Source organism: Cucurbita moschata, unplaced genomic scaffold (assembly GCF_002738365.1).
Source record: "Cucurbita moschata cultivar Rifu unplaced genomic scaffold, Cmos_1.0 Cmo_Scf00034, whole genome shotgun sequence".
Classification (NCBI taxonomy): domain Eukaryota; kingdom Viridiplantae; phylum Streptophyta; class Magnoliopsida; order Cucurbitales; family Cucurbitaceae; genus Cucurbita; species Cucurbita moschata.
Genome location: NW_019268550.1, coordinates 1,000,379 through 1,016,447, shown reverse-complemented (window position 1 = coordinate 1,016,447; position 16,069 = coordinate 1,000,379). Strand labels below are relative to the sequence as shown.

At 38.0% G+C, this 16,069-nt stretch overlaps 4 protein-coding genes across 6 annotated transcripts; 1 reads left to right on the top strand and 3 right to left on the bottom strand.

Annotated features, from left to right (window-relative positions):
- Nucleotides 1-357: 357 nt before the first annotated feature.
- Nucleotides 358-3,518, bottom strand: LOC111430646 (derlin-1.1-like). Its single transcript, XM_023066975.1, has 7 exons — nt 3,273-3,518; nt 2,980-3,115; nt 2,823-2,896; nt 2,503-2,596; nt 2,152-2,280; nt 1,776-1,936; nt 358-781 (listed from the first exon to the last, which is right to left on the bottom strand). Exons 1-7 carry the CDS (start codon nt 3,287-3,289, stop codon nt 544-546), a joined length of 849 nt encoding a protein of 282 aa, XP_022922743.1. The 5' UTR covers nt 3,290-3,518; the 3' UTR covers nt 358-543.
- A 595-nt stretch (nt 3,519-4,113) lies between these two features.
- LOC111430645 (probable isoaspartyl peptidase/L-asparaginase 3) lies at nt 4,114-7,702 on the bottom strand. The gene is made up of 7 exons (XM_023066974.1): nt 7,533-7,702; nt 6,998-7,169; nt 6,063-6,127; nt 5,595-5,987; nt 5,466-5,524; nt 4,730-4,834; nt 4,114-4,540 (listed from the first exon to the last, which is right to left on the bottom strand). Exons 1-7 carry the CDS (start codon nt 7,596-7,598, stop codon nt 4,321-4,323), a joined length of 1,080 nt encoding a protein of 359 aa, XP_022922742.1. The 5' UTR covers nt 7,599-7,702; the 3' UTR covers nt 4,114-4,320.
- Nucleotides 7,703-8,175: 473 nt separating this feature from the next.
- On the top strand, nt 8,176-9,844 carry LOC111430522 (transcription factor DUO1-like). Its single transcript, XM_023066786.1, has 3 exons — nt 8,176-8,763; nt 8,925-9,165; nt 9,329-9,844. Exons 1-3 carry the CDS (start codon nt 8,573-8,575, stop codon nt 9,842-9,844), a joined length of 948 nt encoding a protein of 315 aa, XP_022922554.1. The 5' UTR covers nt 8,176-8,572.
- A 712-nt stretch (nt 9,845-10,556) lies between these two features.
- LOC111430643 (uncharacterized Rho GTPase-activating protein At5g61530) lies at nt 10,557-15,170 on the bottom strand. 3 transcript variants are annotated; one of them, XM_023066972.1, is made up of 11 exons: nt 14,986-15,164; nt 14,571-14,636; nt 14,324-14,433; nt 13,968-14,230; nt 13,818-13,880; nt 13,719-13,737; nt 13,489-13,587; nt 13,311-13,388; nt 12,985-13,229; nt 11,796-11,961; nt 10,557-11,081 (listed from the first exon to the last, which is right to left on the bottom strand). In XM_023066972.1, exons 3-11 carry the CDS (start codon nt 14,382-14,384, stop codon nt 10,936-10,938), a joined length of 1,140 nt encoding a protein of 379 aa, XP_022922740.1. In that variant the 5' UTR covers nt 14,385-14,433; nt 14,571-14,636; nt 14,986-15,164; the 3' UTR covers nt 10,557-10,935. The 3 variants fall into 3 exon arrangements, with proteins under 3 accessions (XP_022922740.1, XP_022922739.1, XP_022922741.1); XM_023066971.1 differs by lacking the exon at nt 14,571-14,636; XM_023066973.1 differs by lacking the exons at nt 10,557-11,081; nt 11,796-11,961; nt 14,571-14,636 and adding an exon at nt 12,646-12,866 and having other exon boundaries at nt 12,939-13,229; nt 14,986-15,170.
- Nucleotides 15,171-16,069: the final 899 nt, after the last annotated feature.

Below are 16,069 nucleotides of genomic sequence, written 5' to 3'. Positions count from 1 at the left end.
CAAGGTATCAGAGCCAGACACCGGGCGATGTACCAGCGAGGAGGTTGTTCCCCAAATAGGGGTAGAGACGAGACGGTGTGCCAGTAAGGACATTAGGCCCTAAAGGGAGGTGGATTTGATGGGGGTCCCACATCGATTGGAGAAAGGAACGAGTGCCAACGAGGACGCTGGACCCTGAAGGGGGGTGGATTGTGATATCCCACATTGGTTGAGGAGGAGAACGAAACACCCTTTATAAGGGTGTGGATACCTTTCCCTAACAGACGCATTTTAAAGCCTTCAGGGGAAGTCCAAAAAGGACAACATCTGCTAACGGTGGGCTTGGACTGTTACACCTTGTCTATAAGAAGCTAGAAGTAGATAAAAGTTTTAAACTCTTCTCATTATGCATATCAGATAGACATATTTCATTACAAACCATGGATTCTAAACTTCTCCATGTTCTTAAAGATGTTTCATAAAACCATGTTATGGTTCACTTGACAATTAGCTTTGGAAAGCTAGAAGATAATAATATTGTATATAATGTGGTTCGAGAAAGACTTAGCTATCAAGACGATAACTTCTGCCACTGAAAGCAGGCTGATTAGAACCTTGCTGTGGTGGTGGTGGTGGTGGAGAGGGAGAAGAGCGTCTTCGTGTTTGTGTTCGTTCCCGGGTGTTCGTTTGAGAAGAATTAAGACGGTAACTTCTTCCTCGAAAAGCAGTGCCAGCAGAAGGGTCACGTTGTACTGGAGAGTTGAATTGTGTCCCTTCACCCCAGTATGCTACTAGCTTGTGACTGGAAGGCCATTAAGGTTTCACAGAAGAATTAATGCAGTTCGCTGCTTCCCATTCCCATGCTTAGAAATTTATTAGCTTCATTTCAATACTTGAAGATTAAATTTCCTTATTTGCATATACTGTACTAACAACACAAAAAAACAAGGACATGTGTAACAACCCAAGCCCACCGCTAGTAGATATTGACCGTTTTGGCCCGTTACGTATCGCCGTTAGCCTCACTATCTTAAAACGTGTGTGTTAGGGAGAGGTTTCCACACCCTTATAAGGAATGTTTCGTTCCCCTCTCCAACCAATGTGGGATCTCACAATCCACTTCCCTTGGGGGCCCAGTATCCTCCAACCCAAGCCCAAGCCCACCGCTAGTAGATATTGTCCGCTTTGACCTGTTACGTATCGCTGTCAGCCTCACTATTTTAAAACGCGTCTGTTAGGGAGAGATTTTCACACCCTTATAAGGAATATTTTGTTCCCTTCTCCAACCGATGTGAGATCTCATAATCCACCCCCTTGAGGCCTAGCGTCCTCGTTGGCACACAAGCCCGAAAGTGAAAGCCCAAAGAGGACAATATCTGCTACCGGTAGGCTTGGGTCGTTACAAATGGTATCAGAGGCAGACATCGAGCGATGTGCCAGCGAGGATGCTAAGCCCTAAAGGAGGGTGGACAAGAGGCAGTATGCCAACAAGGACGCTGGGCCCTGAAGGGGGGTGGATTGGGGTTCCTCACATCGATTGGAGAAGGGAACAAGTGTCAGTGAGGACGTTGGGCCCTAAAGGTGGGTGGATTGTGAGACCTCACGTTGTTCGAGGAGAACAAAACATTCTTTATAAGAGTGTGAAAACCTCTTTATAGCAGACGCGTTTTAAAAACATTGAGGGGAAGCCCAAAAAGGACAACATCTGCTAGCGGTGGGGTTGGGCCGTTACAATATATATGTGTGTGTGTGTATATGCATGCATATGAATGTACATATTAATGTATGTAGGATACATCAAGAAAGGGGTTTTGAGGTTGAATTTCCCACCAGCAAGAGGATGTAGAACAGTCAAAAAATAATAAAGATGCCCTGCCACCATTCCCAAAATGTCTGGCATCAAGAGATCACCAAAGATTAGATTTAAAGCCAGCATTGCCCAAGGAAGATAGAATCCCTGTAGAATATCAATATTACCAATGAGAAAAAGAAAAAATCCCAGATTCGGAATCATCAATTAGCTGCATAAGTTGGCGAACTTAGAGCCTGATTGGAATGACTTTTCAAGTACTTCAAAACACGGAGAAACATTCTAATATAGGAAACGAGACAATCAAATCCCAATTAAAGAGATTTTCAGACGAACTTCATGCATTCAAATGTGTTACTAACCTTCAACGAAACGACACCGTAGATGTTGATACGAGCATTTGGGAACTCACGACTCCAGATGTAGACAATCATGAAAACCAAAGAACTTCCCATGAATGGAGTCCAACAATATGGAATGGCTGCCATCACCTGAGGGTTAAAAAAATGCATAACCAATTAGTGATAGCAGATATCATCATTTGAAGGCTTATGGAAGTACCAAATATTAGGATTTTTGAGCTTAGTACTCAAAATGTTCAAGAACTGTCAAAATCATAGCTAATTTTCTCATTGTTCTTGTTAATGAAATTTAAGAACACCAATATTCTATGATGCGGACAACAATTTGCAAAAAATCCAAATCAAACTCACCAGAAGTGAAAGAGCTCCAAAAATCAACATCCACACATAGTCTGCAGTCCTTTTATCAAAGGGACCTCTCTCCAATGATACACCATATTTTGCTCTGTGAAGTTCAAATTGCATAGTTATTATACAAATATCATACAAATTCTATTGTTTTTAGTTTTAGAACATGTTCGAGAGTGATTTTGAAAAGGTTAAAATCACAAAATCACTCTCAAACATGTTTTTAATCATTCAAAATCATTCCCAAACGTACTCTTAATCCTACTTCTAAGCTTATAGCTCAAAAAATAAAGATGAACACTTGAAAGTGGTATGGTTTTTACATGATTATCAGACGAAAAGCAAACCGAAACGAAAACGGGCCGAGGAAGAAGAAGTTAGTAATGAGCCTCCAAATCTGTTCAAGAACGAAGCAGTTATAGCAAAAACATATTGAAGAAAACAAAATCTGGAAACTATGAATCCACAAAATTGTATTACCTGAAACTTTTTAATTACAAGACTGTAGATCAGAGCTATGTTCTTAGGGTCATAAAGCTGGAGATAGTAAGCAGCAGTGGTCATCAAACAGCTCACCCCATACACCTTGCTCACAGGTGGGAGTGAGTGATAATATCTAAAACAAGTTCAACAAGACAATAATGATACTCATTACACAACAGATTGCTATACATCAAATTAACCAAGAACACAAATGGGAGTTCATCAAATCCTCATGATTCTGAAAAAAAATCAAAATTCAAGAAAAGATCAAGAGGGATTTGAGAGATTACTCTAAAGGGGTAGACATTCGCAAGAACTGTGGAACTTCGGAGCAGGACGGGAAGGTTGAAGCTACCGATGAACATGGATTTGTGCTTATAGAGCATTAAAGAAGTTGAAGGGAAGACTTCGGAAGTCGTCTCAGAGGGAACCGTGGGGCAAACCATTTGGACTTTGAAAACTTCTGAATCATTACGCTTGGAAGTTAACCAACGCCTTTGAAGGATGAAGGGTTTGGAAAAATTCATCCATTATATGATGGGTCTGAATAATCAACGCAATGATATTGACTTACTCACTTCCTTTTTCTTCCACTTCTATATATATAATTAATTTGTTCTTGAATGGGTAATGGTCTATTCAATATCATTAATTGCTACAAGTGGTCTTGGGGACATTGACTTGGATTAGATTAATTCATTTTAAATAGAAAATCCAACCGGAGAACATTAATTATATTTGTATGAAAAAACCCATATCACGGATTGACGGTATTTTTATCCGTATCACTGTCAGCCTCAAAGTTTTAAAAAGCGTCTACGGGAGAGAAGTTACCAACTGTCATAAGGAATGTGTTCGTTCCCCTTTTCAACTAAGGTGGGACCTCACAATCTACCCCCTTGGGAGCCTAGCGTCCTTGTTTGCACGCTGCTCAATATCTAGCTATGATACCATTTGTAACAGCCCAAGTCCATCGGTAATAAATATTGTTTGCTTTAGCCAGTTACGTGTTAGTCTCACGGTTTTAGAACATGTTTACTAGAGAGAGACTTCTACACTCTTATAAAGAATGCATTCGTTTTCCTCTTCAATCGATGCGAGATCTCACGAATATAAGTTGAGCAGTAAAAATTGAAATAAATGCTTCAGTGCTCATCTTCCTATCAATTTTCCACATGAACGGTCAGCGATCTTTACAGCAAAGTAATGTCTCAATATCAACTTCAACTCTAATGCTTATGACTTATGACCCAACACAATACTTACAGTGCTTATGTTTCATTCATAAGACTCATCATCATAGGCACCTCAATGTTGAAAGAAAAGAGAATTGCAGCATCAGGGAAGTACCGTGAAAACCTCGGCGTGATGCATTTCTGGGCTTCGGACCGAGTATTGGAATGTCCATCCATGGCAAGCACCAGCATGAGTACCATTTTTGTTAACAGCAAAAATAGCTCCAATGAAGTCAGGGAACTTCCTTGCAATCCTTGATATTGCATCTTTCGCAGCGTCCTTCGGTTCCATCCCCAGTCGCATACTCTCGACGACTTGATAGCTGTAATCAAGCAGAAGTATTTTCGAGATTCAACCAAAACGGGACGATGCGACAGATAGAAAGTGAAGAATTATTGAACAAGCAAATAGACACGGATCAATCTGTTCGTTGCATGGAACATATCAAAGCTTATGCGTTGAGTTTCAGAGAGTAGAGTTGCATAATAATGGCTAGAAATGGTTTGTTTACCACGGGAGGAAACGCATCATGATGTCGCCATCCCCGGTTGCTCCACATGCACCGATATCACTATCTGCATATGCTGAAGATCCTGCTATAGGTCCATCACCCACCCTGCATCAAAGAAAGTTGATTCAGAGAGGCGTGATCCAAAAAGCTTCAGCGACGTCTGGTTACTTATGCAATACCCAACCACCAAATGAAGGGAATAACAAAAGAAAATGACTGAGATTTCAGTAGATGGTAGATGTGAGATCTCATATCGGTTGGAGAGGAACGAAACACCCTTTGTAAGGACGTGGAAACCTTTCCCTAACAGACGCGTTTTAAAAACCTTGAGGGGAAGCCCAAAAGGGAAAGCCCAAAGAAGACAATATCTGCTAGCTATGCGCTTGGGCTGTTACAAATGGTATCAGAGCTAGACACCGGGCGATGTTCCAGAGCCCCAAAGGGGGTGAACACGAGGCGGTGTGCCAGCAAGGATGTTGAGCCCCGAAGGGGATTGGGGGTCCCACATCGATTGAAGAAGGGAATGACTGCCAGCGAGGACACTGGACCCCGAAGGAGGGGGGTGGATTGTGAGATCCCACATCGGTTGGGGAGGAGAACGAAACACCCTTTATAAGGGTGTAGAAACCTCTCCCTATCCAACGCATTTTAAAAACTTTGAAGAAAAGCTCAAAGAGGACAATATCTGCTAGCGGTAATAGAGCGGAATAAAGAGTAGGCATCTAACAGAACTTACCTGCCTGGGATCTTGAAGGTGGCTCCATTAGTGGATGTTCCAACAGCAATGTGCCCAAACTATTTCAAGAAACAAATCTTTAATATGAATACAATGACAAGAGAGAATTAACTTCACTTATCAACTTACCTTATCGATTACTGCCATCGATATGGTATCGTGACTGTGAAGACCAAAATGATTCGACCTTAATCCAACAGTTCTCATTGGATCATCTCCTGAACATGTTGTCTCAGCAACAAGCATAAGGTCATTAGAGTGGTAAGGGCCACAGCTATTGACAGGCACAACATTTTTCCAAAAATTAGGTTGGCAATTGTTCTCTTTCCATTTGTTCCACTTTTCGATCGACTCCGATGAGCTAAGATCTTCGGGTCCGGGAAGGCCCATTGAAATGGAGAAAGCAGAGGCCTTCTCTCCAACAAGTAAAGTGTGTTGGGTATGTCTCATCACTAATCTTGCAGCTTTTATACCATCTTTGATATACCTCATGGCGGCTACAGCTCCAACTTCCATAGTCACCTATGCATATCCTTAGTGAATATAAAGTAAATACAAAGATGAGCAACAGGAAGTGAATATCCAGAGAAGGCTTACCCCATCCATAACCATGGCATCAATGGTTGTTTCTCCATTTTCATCCGGACTTCCACCTGGTCCAACTATTCATAAAAAATTACATTAAACTAGGCACTTCATATGCACACACCTCTCCATTAAACTAGTATGATATTGTCCACTTTGAGTATTAGCTCTCGTGGCTTTGTTTTTTGTTTCCCCAAAAGGTCTCATACCGATGGAGATGTATTCCTTGTTTATAAACTCATGATCAACCCCTCAATTAGCCGACGTGGGACTCCTCTTCCAACAATTCTCAACAATCCTCCCCTCGAACAAAGTACACCATAGAGCCTCCCCTGAAGCCTATGGAGCCCTTGAATAGCCTCTCCTTAATCGAGGCTCGACTCTTTCTTTGGAGCCCTCGAAAGTACATCCTTTGTTCGACACTTGAGTCACTTTTGACTACACTTTCAAGGGTCCCAACTTTTTTGTTCGACATTTGAAGATTCTATTGACATGGTTAAGTTAGGCATGACTTTGATACCATGTTAGGAATCACGAACCTCCATAATAGTATGATATTGTCCACTTTGAGTATTAGCTCTCATGGCACTACTTTTGGTTTCCCCAAAAGGCCTCATACCAATAGAGATGTATTTCTTACTTATAAACTCATGAACAACCCGTTAATTAGCTGACATAAAACTCCTCTCCCAACAATCCTCAACAGGTGATGTTTATCATCAACGTCAGAAAGCAACCTCAACTTCAAAAACCAGATAGCATCACTGTTCAGAATTTTTGGCAAATCCATATTGTTCATATAAAGAAAGCACCCAGTGAACTGCTCAACAATTTTTTTTTCACAGAAGATAGAACAAGACACAATAGCTAAGCCATAGAAATGAATGAGCCAATAAACTCCACATTGAGAACAAATATTTAGACCCACATCAAATTAAAGTGCCCACCTGTGCCATCACATCTCAGTTCTTCACAGGCAGAACATCCTTCTACAACAGCATCAACTGCTGAGGAGCCATTATTAACAGCACTCCACGCCCTTTCAACAGCCTCGAAAAAGGGCCATGTGCTTACAACCAAAGGGTACGAGCCTGACTCTCCAGCTACACGTCCAGTAACCTAACAACTCAAAAATCGATATAAACTTCACCAAGATAATGGAAATGTAACATTTCAGTGAAGAAAATAAGCAAGCGAAACCCCGTAACCAAGAATTTATAGAAGAGGGGAAGAACTTAAACGAACATCGGAGATGGGAAAGCTCCCCGATCAATGGTATAGATGACTGATCTGCATTCAACCAAAAACCCATAACAGCTAGAACGGAAAATTGAAGAATCGGGCTACAAAATTTCGGTCAGTGAAGAAATGGGTGCTTCTCAAATTCTCTTTTAGATTTTAAGCTGCTTCGAGCACTAAACTAAGGAAATTGAAAATGGCATTGAACAGAGAAAGGCGGTGTTGGGTCGTGATATCAAGTACCTGGAAGAGCAAGACGAGAAGCAAGGCGGAAGCTCGAAACCGATTATTGGAGGCAAGGAGTTCCATGTAGAGAAGCCGCTCCGTAGTGGTGGGAATCTACTGGAGAAACAAAAATTACATAAATTGGCTCCAACAAGATTAAGTTTTTGTTATCAGAGCGGTAAGCCCGTCAGCTTACAGGTTTAAATCTCTAATATTGAATTCAATAAAAAAAAAATTATATTATTTCTTATTAAATGAATGCTTAATAATTAATTCGTAATAAGTAAAAACTTCGGTTGACTAATCTTTAACATCAGTAGGAAAAAATATTTTGGGGGATTTTTATAATGACAACTCATATCACACGCATTATCCTCTTTAAATCATTCAAGCTATCACTAATCATTTTTCCCTTCTTAATTTAATTAATGAAATTATAATCAAATTTTATAAATATTTAAAGGCGTGATCTTCAATGAGATTATGATTTCGGGTTTTTTCCTTAAAAAAAATTAATTTTTCTTGATTGATTAATAGCACAAAATAAAACTTAGAAAATCAAAATTCTCTTGACATTCTAATAACATTGATTTATAAGTCATTTTTTTAAAAAAAATTCAAAACTACTTTGAATAATATTATTTCATAATATTTTTTTGTCCTCTAATTTTGAAAAAAGGGATTTTTTATTAGAACTTTTTTTTTTCTCTCTCTCTAAAGCCAATAACTCAAGAGGGCGAGGTTGTGGATTTTGCCACTAACCGTCAAAACCGCTACTCAGTAAAGTGGGAAGAAACAAAATCCAGTGTTCGCTAGCGCACATAACTCATCAACTCTTTTACTTCCAATGTAACTAAGAAATGAGCCACAATAATCTCTCATCCATTGATCAAAATCCAATGGCTAACCTTCTCACACTTTCATGGAGCCGACCATAGAGAAGCATAAGCAAAAATAAAAAAAGTTCAAAACATTCTCACATCCCTATTTGACGCTGCCCTTCGCTTTGAAGAAGACAGTGAAAACAGAGTTGCAGAGAAGAGAGGGATTGTTCAAAAATGGAAAGGCAAAATGGAGTGAACATGAAGAAAGGGCCATGGACTGCTGAAGAAGATGAGATTCTGGTCAACTATGTCAATAAGTTTGGTCCAAGAGACTGGAGCTCCCTTCGATCCAAAGGACTTCTTCCCAGAACTGGGAAATCTTGCCGTCTCCGTTGGGTTAATAGACTTCAACCCAACTTGAAGACGTAAGTTATGGAATTTGAATTTGAGTTTCTTCAGTTTTCTGTTTCTGGACAGATTCTAATGAGTTTGATATCTTGTTGGCAATGGCTTTTGGTATCTCTATCTCTAAGAAGTTGTGATGTTTCCTACAACCAACATGTAAAGAATATGCATATTTGTGCAGAGGATGTAAGTTTTCAGCAGAGGAAGAGAGGGTGGTGATCGAATTACAGGCGCAATTCGGGAACAAATGGGCGAAAATCGCGACGTATTTGGAGGGAAGAACAGATAATGATGTGAAGAATTTCTGGAGTACAAGGAGGAAGAGATTAGAAAGGATTTTGCAGATCCCACCACAGAAATCTCAGAAAAACAAACAGAGGAGTTTGGAACCTCAAGGACTCTATGAATTGCCTGCTTTAGAGGTAACAGTTTCCCATTCAAGTTAGATGGAACATAATGGATTTCTCAAGTTAATAGTTACCAATCTACAACTTTTTGATCTTGTAGATGTCTAACCTTGGCCAGTAATGAAGATTGGACTGTTGTTTTTGGTAACTTTTGGTAGTATGGCTGATGTAATTGCAGGTTCCTAGCTCCAGCTCCTCTCAGCTGGATGAACAATCATCAACCTGGAAGGATCATTTGGAGAATGCTTTCCAATTAGGAAACTCAGAGATGCATAAAATACCATCGCTATCAGTACAGTCAAATATGCTTACTATGGAAAATGAAAATCAAGTATTTGGAACCCCATCCACACACATGCTAGCAGCACCCTTTGACCCTTTTTCTCATTGTTGCATCTCCCAATTCACACATTCCTCGCAAGAGATTGGAATGTTTCCAGACTGCCATGGACTGGCTCCGAACCACGCTCCTTTCAATTTGCAAGACGTGTTTGAGCCAGGCGAGCCTTCGGAAACAAACAGTTCCCTGAACTTCATGAGCAGTTCAATGCCTAAAGAACAAGAGATGAAGGGAGAAAGTAATTTAGAAGTTAAGAATGAAAACTCTTACCAAGCAACTGCAGATGACTGCTTTGATGATTTCACAGCTGATTTATTTGATTTCTTTGATCAGCCTCCTCCTTCATTGAACTAGAAATTTAATCATGATACACCATTGTACCTGAAACATTGATAACTAAACTCCACTAGCTCATGAGGCAATACATCCATGTCTAAGTTTATTAGCTTACCATTCGCTTTGGTGGGTCTTGTCCCTTTGTGTTACTTATTTCCTGCATACTATTATTGGAGTAACTGGACTAAGGGTTCTAAATCAGCACAAGCACAAGCATGGGAAGTTCAACAACTTATTCATATAAAACAAAGCCAACCTAAGAAAGACTTCGAAACAATAGTCACAGGAATCGGCATCAGTATGATTCATTGATGATAATTGATGCTCAACCACACTCAAAATCACTTTATCATCTCACATCATAATGGATATACTTTGACTTGGACGATAGTCCAAACTCAGCTATAGAATATCTGGACTGGAAAAGAAGGAAAACACTCCTATTTTTGCTATCTTCTAAACGTTGATGCTAATATGTCTATCATCCTTATCAACGTTCTTCATCAAACTAAAAATAGAGTAATGTTATAATGAGGTGTATATATTGTTTTTGAGATAAGAATGCATATGGTTAGATAAGACCAGGATCTACTTATAGTTTCTTCGGCATCCCAAAGAAATATTATGCTGTGCAGTAAGAAATTCCTATACAAGTTTGAGTGTTCAACGTAGTCAAGTGCCTCTCCCATTGGTCACAATCAGAGAAACCCGATCTTATGCGAAGAAGAAAGAAGTAATGTCAATTCTTCACTTGTAAGTAGAATTGTTATTCACACGCTCAATATAATAGCAGTTTTAGTTGTATGTACAACGGAAATATCTACTTCAGATCAGTAGATTGAAACCCATGCAAATCCGGGTAGGTTATTACAATAAACCTTGAAAACATTGACCAAAGCATCCTAAATGTGCTCTATTCTGTGCATCGCACTGTAGTTTCTTTCACTGTTCTAACTGCTTGCGTCCGAATAAATGTCAAGTTTAACTTACCTACCTGGTCAAACAAACTAAGAAAACTACTCTCAGATGTAAATCTGCGTCAAAGAGATAGACTTGTATCAGAATCCATCCAAGAATAATTGGCGCCTGAGGAAATAAGTGCTGCTGATTTATCTCCAAATTGTTTCATTAGCATCAGTAAAAACTTCATTGTGATGATCTATGAGGCACTGAATGACCTCGATGGCACTGAAGTCAACTGACACGGCATCATCCAAAGGAATGTGAGAGGAAGCATCTGTGTCATCACTCTCTTCTGCAGCACAAAAACAAAATAGTGAGAATTGTCCTAAGGGACCATCATTCTATTCCGGCAAGAAAATTTGTTTGCTAATTATACTCGAAACAAATTAAACTAACTAAAACTATTTTCCTTGTTAACAACATGTGTTGAGTTCTCAAAATTTTGCAACAGAAGATTAAGGGCTATGTGGTTCAAAATATCCCTACTCACTTCTTAAACTGATGCAGCCAACAGATTCGCTTGCTAGAGTTGCTCAAAGAGACCTTTATTCTATATATGAAACATGCTGGTTACAAAGAAAGGGACAAATTCTTTGTAAGAGCTTCTAATTAACCACAAAGTACTAAAACGGTGCACTGACTAACTAAAGGCCCATGTACAATAAACTATTCAAAAGTCCTAAAATGCAGAGCAGAGTCGAGATTGGAATTTGCCCAACCTCACTATGTTATACCTTCCACATTCCCTCAGTTGTATCAAACAACAATCATAATAAATTGTTATTTACTAGGTAGAATTATTTGCATACAAAGGTGATAGGTCCTTTGAAACACTTCAAATTATCTATTCAAGAGTAAATGAAAAATATATCATTCTTCTTCAAATCCTTGCGAATGGAATGTTCATTCCAAACGAGGAAAAGATTGAGGATCCTTTTCCAATGATGAGAACTAAATTGAAGTGCATAGCAAGCAAGCAATCAAACAGCAAGGATGGACCAGTTACCTGAAAGCACGTCCCATGCACTGTAAGTAGGCGGTGTATTATTTAAGGACTTTGCAGAAGAACTTTTAGAATGATAATCCCAAAATTCCCGATAGAACTCTGGGCGCTTGTCGTTTTGCCACATTATTATAGGAGTCATCTCCATAGCAAGGCTACGAGCATCCATCTATTGAACGAACACAAAAATTAGCAACACAACTAAGAACATATTTAAGGACATAAAAAGATTAACCACATCAAAAGTTAGGCAAAGGAAGGTGTCAAATATTCAGGGCAGAAAAATTGGCAATTACACGTCAGAAAGAAGTTAGAAATAGCTAAAAGCTTATATATCATCTAAAAGGAAGTATATTGCGGATTACAATTTAAATGTCATGGGCAACACATGCTCCATTAACTTATTCATAAATCCTTGAAGAGACATGCATAAATAGTCCCACAGAGAATAATAGCCAAAATTCCTAAAACATCAAAGACGTGTATGACATTATATAATCCTTATCACAAGAAAGGTTATGGAAAAAAGGCACTAGAAAAGAAATCTTGGCTAGCGCCAAAAATTTTGTAATCCTGAAGGTTGCTTCTTACAATTTGAAATAGAGGCTCCTGACATCATCAGCTTCCATAATTATAGAGGTTGCAATGTTGCAAATCACAAGCAATTCTTGGGAAATATATGAAATTTGCAGCCTTGCATGAAAATTTTTCTATCTAAAATCTACGTAGTGCTTAGATACTGAGTAGCATATCAAACAGTAGTAAAATTAGTTCTAGACAACCTCTGAGAAATGTACTTCGGAGTAAGCAGCATTATTTCACCAAGTGACTTTTTCTAGATACTAAGTTCATAATAAAGCAGAGATCATCATATCCACTTCGTTAAAAAAACTGAGAAATTTGTCCTTGCAGGCCGACTTAAACTTGTAAATAAACTAATACAATCAAGAATGCACTCATAGGTATGCATCCCATGAGAGAGAGCCCATGCCTTGACGAGAACCAGTAAACATAATATGTTCTTACATGTCAACTCAAACTCATAAAAAAGTCCTATATAAACAAGAGTGCACACAGGAAAGCACGAACATGTGTATGTGTATGCGTGTGAGAGAGAGATACACTACTCAAAACTCATAAAGCACAAACAGGCATGCATGCACAGAGAGCGAGAGAGAGAGAGAGTCCCTGCCTTATTGAGCAGTGCTTTTTGGCTAATGCGGAGAAATAGTGCAGTAGTAAACTCCAAGGTCATGTAGTTCACGTTGGGAAGTTTTTTTAGAATGTTTCGCAGGGCATTTAAGTTTGTATGTGCACCTCTGATCTCATTGTAAAGCTCAAACGTGACTAGTGGCTCAGGAAGACTGGCCAGGTAACATTTAGCTAGAGCTGCTACATCAACTGGATTTGTACCCTCAGGTATGGGGGCATTGGGATCTGACAAATGTATATATTCAACACACATTTTGAAGTTAAATCACTAAAGACCAAATTTAATCATACAACTATTTCCGTTACCTTGATTATACATTGATACCAACCGCTGAAGAACCCTTTCATCTCCGTCAGATTTGAATAAGCATGGTGAGTTTAGCCCTAGAAGTGAAAACAAAGGGTAAGCCAATGCAGACGTTGAATGGAATTTTAGTTGCATGCAAAAAATTACATGTAGGGATGTAATTTTGAAATTCAGTACCTGACAAGACGAGATAATCGGCACACCTAACCAAAATATGTGGAATGACCCTGCTTGACTGTTGTTTTTGTACGGTTACCTCAATTTGAACTCCAAATACTACAGTCACATAATAAGAAAAAAATAAACATAATAATACAGACCTGAGCAAGAAGATTTTGCAGAGAGATCAGACATGTAAATACTCAATAACATTAAATAAACTAAATGGACAAACTTCAGAAACTTACGATCAGTACTGGCAACCCCCTGAAAAATGGTAAACAAACAGGAGTTAAACGTCGGGTATAATATATAAAGTGAGGGGAACTGTATAGGAGGACTATTACCTTCTGCCATCGCTCAATATCTGTCAAAATTGTCTTGCTCTTTTGAGCAGTTTTTTTTGCAACCTAAAACACATACACTCGTTGGATATGCAAGGAAATTACACGCTAAGTAATATTCAAAAAGGAATATAAATTTTTCGCCAATATTACCTCTTCAACTTTAACTTTCCCCACGACAACCTTGTCCTTTGTCTCCGTCACACCTTTTCTGAGGAATGTGCCAGTAGTAGCAGCAGCACATATTAGACGTTCTTGCACAGCATGTCTTGTAGCTGGCTGCTGAAGGAGGGCCCATCGACTCTTAAACAAAGAACCAACCCGTTCAGCAACATCAGCAGCATTTCCTTTTGCATCCTTCGCAACTCCCCCAACAAAAGTTCCAGCTGATTGTCCAGCTTCTTTCAGCTTTACTCCTACAATGTACCATTATTAGATATAACATGTGTCACTTATAACTGCAAGAGAGCAAACAACAAAACTTCTCTTTTATGTACTGAAATAAGTACCTGATGAAGAAAAAAAACCACTAGCCTTCTCCTGCCACTGAGAAGAATTAACAGAAGGCATTGAACCAACAATAAAACCGGAATCGTCTTAAAGATGTGTATGATTGAGCCTGTTACAGAACAATGCTCATCAAAGTCCAAAAAAGAAAGATCAGCTCGCAAGTAATAGTATCAAATGATGTATTAAGTCAAATATAAGCCAGTATAAGTTCACCTAGACTTTCAATCGATCCATACTATTACTTACAACTATTTAACTCAGTTCAATAGAAACTCCGATTGAGTGGAAAACACAAGCTAGTCATATCAATTTCTGGTAAAAATCAGAGAGAAACCTAATTTAGTCATCCACCAACGTTTCATTTATGTGCTCATCTCAGTAGCAAACAAGCCAGTCATATCAATTTCAGTAGAAACCACAATTCAACCATAACCATAAGAATTGACTACACCACAGGATCATTCAGATATCATCACAAATTGAACATTTAGTCTAATTCTTCTAAATTTCCTAACAGCACAAAACAAAAGAAAAAAAAAAGATCAGAGAGTAGTAGAATAACCAGAGATAACATCAAGACAATCCCACAAGCTCTGGAAAAGAAAACTAACGACAATCAATCACAGTTGTTTATATTGATCAAACATGACGAAATTTCTACCTGTAACGAATTCTGGCTCGCAGTCGTAATCGAATACCAACAAAGCAGAAAACACCTAGAATCGCACGAGAATTCGAGAAACCCGAAGAAGAAAATCGCACAAGAACCCTCCGATTCCCAAAAGGCAAAAAGAAGCGCGCTAAGACTGCAGAAGCTGAAGAAAAGAATGTCTCTCCCAAAACTTCTTATATATATATATATATATATATATATATAATTAAAAAATAAAATAAAATTCAAAGTCCTCAGCTAGCAAATTTAAAATAACTAATCGGACGGCTCTGATGGGTTGCTGTTGCAAACAAAAAAAAAACAATCGGACTTTAAACAAATCGAAATTTGCCACGTGGAACACTTTAACAATTTCAGGATCACTCAATAAACAGTTGCCGAGTTGGGTTTTCTAATTTCACCATTACAAAATAATAAATTACCAGATAAAACCAATTTATAATTGATTTTTAAATTTGTTTTTCAACTACAAAACTGCCCATTTTGTATTTTCCATTTTTAATATATTAATTTGGGTACCTTAAAATAAGACGAACATATCTAACATATATTTATTTTTCTTAAAATTAGAGTTGTTGTACCAAAAATAATTAAAAAGAAGCATAAACAAATAAATAAATTGGAGTAAGTGAAAGTTTATATAAAAATAAATAAATTTTATAAAGTTGCAATGTATATGTATTTAATTTTTGTAAGCCCGTACTTATAAGATAAATTATTCAACGTGATTATCTTAATAAAGTCATTTAGTCATTTATTTTTATAAATATTCATAGATTGAGTTGAAATATTTTTTTATAGAACAAATCCAATTATTGGAGTTATAAATTTAAACAACCAACTCAACCAAATCATAAAATTTTTTAGTTTGATTGATTATGTTCGTTTATATTTTTAATTAAAGTAAAATATTAACTTGTATACCTTCCATTTATTTGTTTATTTTTAAACTTTAATTAAAACTCTATTCTATATATTTAAAAATAATAATAACATTTAAATAGTTTATAAAATTAGTCAAAGAATAAATCATTATAAAATAAAATATTATATATATATATATAGAGTGGTA

Coding starts and splice junctions, on each gene's coding strand:
- LOC111430646 (XM_023066975.1), bottom strand. Junction 2,897..2,979: donor TTGTAATTAAAAAGTTTCAG/GTAATACAATTT, acceptor GTTCTTGAACAG/ATTTGGAGGCTCATTACTAA. Junction 782..1,775: donor CTCAAAACCCCTTTCTTGAT/GTATCCTACATA, acceptor ATGGCCTTCCAG/TCACAAGCTAGTAGCATACT.
- LOC111430645 (XM_023066974.1), bottom strand. CDS start 7,598: ATGGAACTCCTTGCCTCCAATAATCGGTTTCGAGCTTCCGCCTTGCTT. Junction 5,525..5,594: donor CGATGGCAGTAATCGATAAG/GTAAGTTGATAA, acceptor TTCTTGAAATAG/TTTGGGCACATTGCTGTTGG. Junction 4,835..5,465: donor ACCTTCAAGATCCCAGGCAG/GTAAGTTCTGTT, acceptor TCTTTGATGCAG/GGTGGGTGATGGACCTATAG.
- LOC111430522 (XM_023066786.1), top strand. CDS start 8,573: ATGGAAAGGCAAAATGGAGTGAACATGAAGAAAGGGCCATGGACTGCT. Junction 8,764..8,924: donor CTTCAACCCAACTTGAAGAC/GTAAGTTATGGA, acceptor ATATTTGTGCAG/AGGATGTAAGTTTTCAGCAG. Junction 9,166..9,328: donor ATGAATTGCCTGCTTTAGAG/GTAACAGTTTCC, acceptor ATGTAATTGCAG/GTTCCTAGCTCCAGCTCCTC.
- LOC111430643 (XM_023066972.1), bottom strand. CDS start 14,384: ATGCCTTCTGTTAATTCTTCTCAGTGGCAGGAGAAGGCTAGTGGTTTT. Junction 13,389..13,488: donor CGATTATCTCGTCTTGTCAG/GTACTGAATTTC, acceptor TTTCACTTCTAG/GGCTAAACTCACCATGCTTA. Junction 11,082..11,795: donor TGCATGGGACGTGCTTTCAG/GTAACTGGTCCA, acceptor TTTGTGCTGCAG/AAGAGAGTGATGACACAGAT.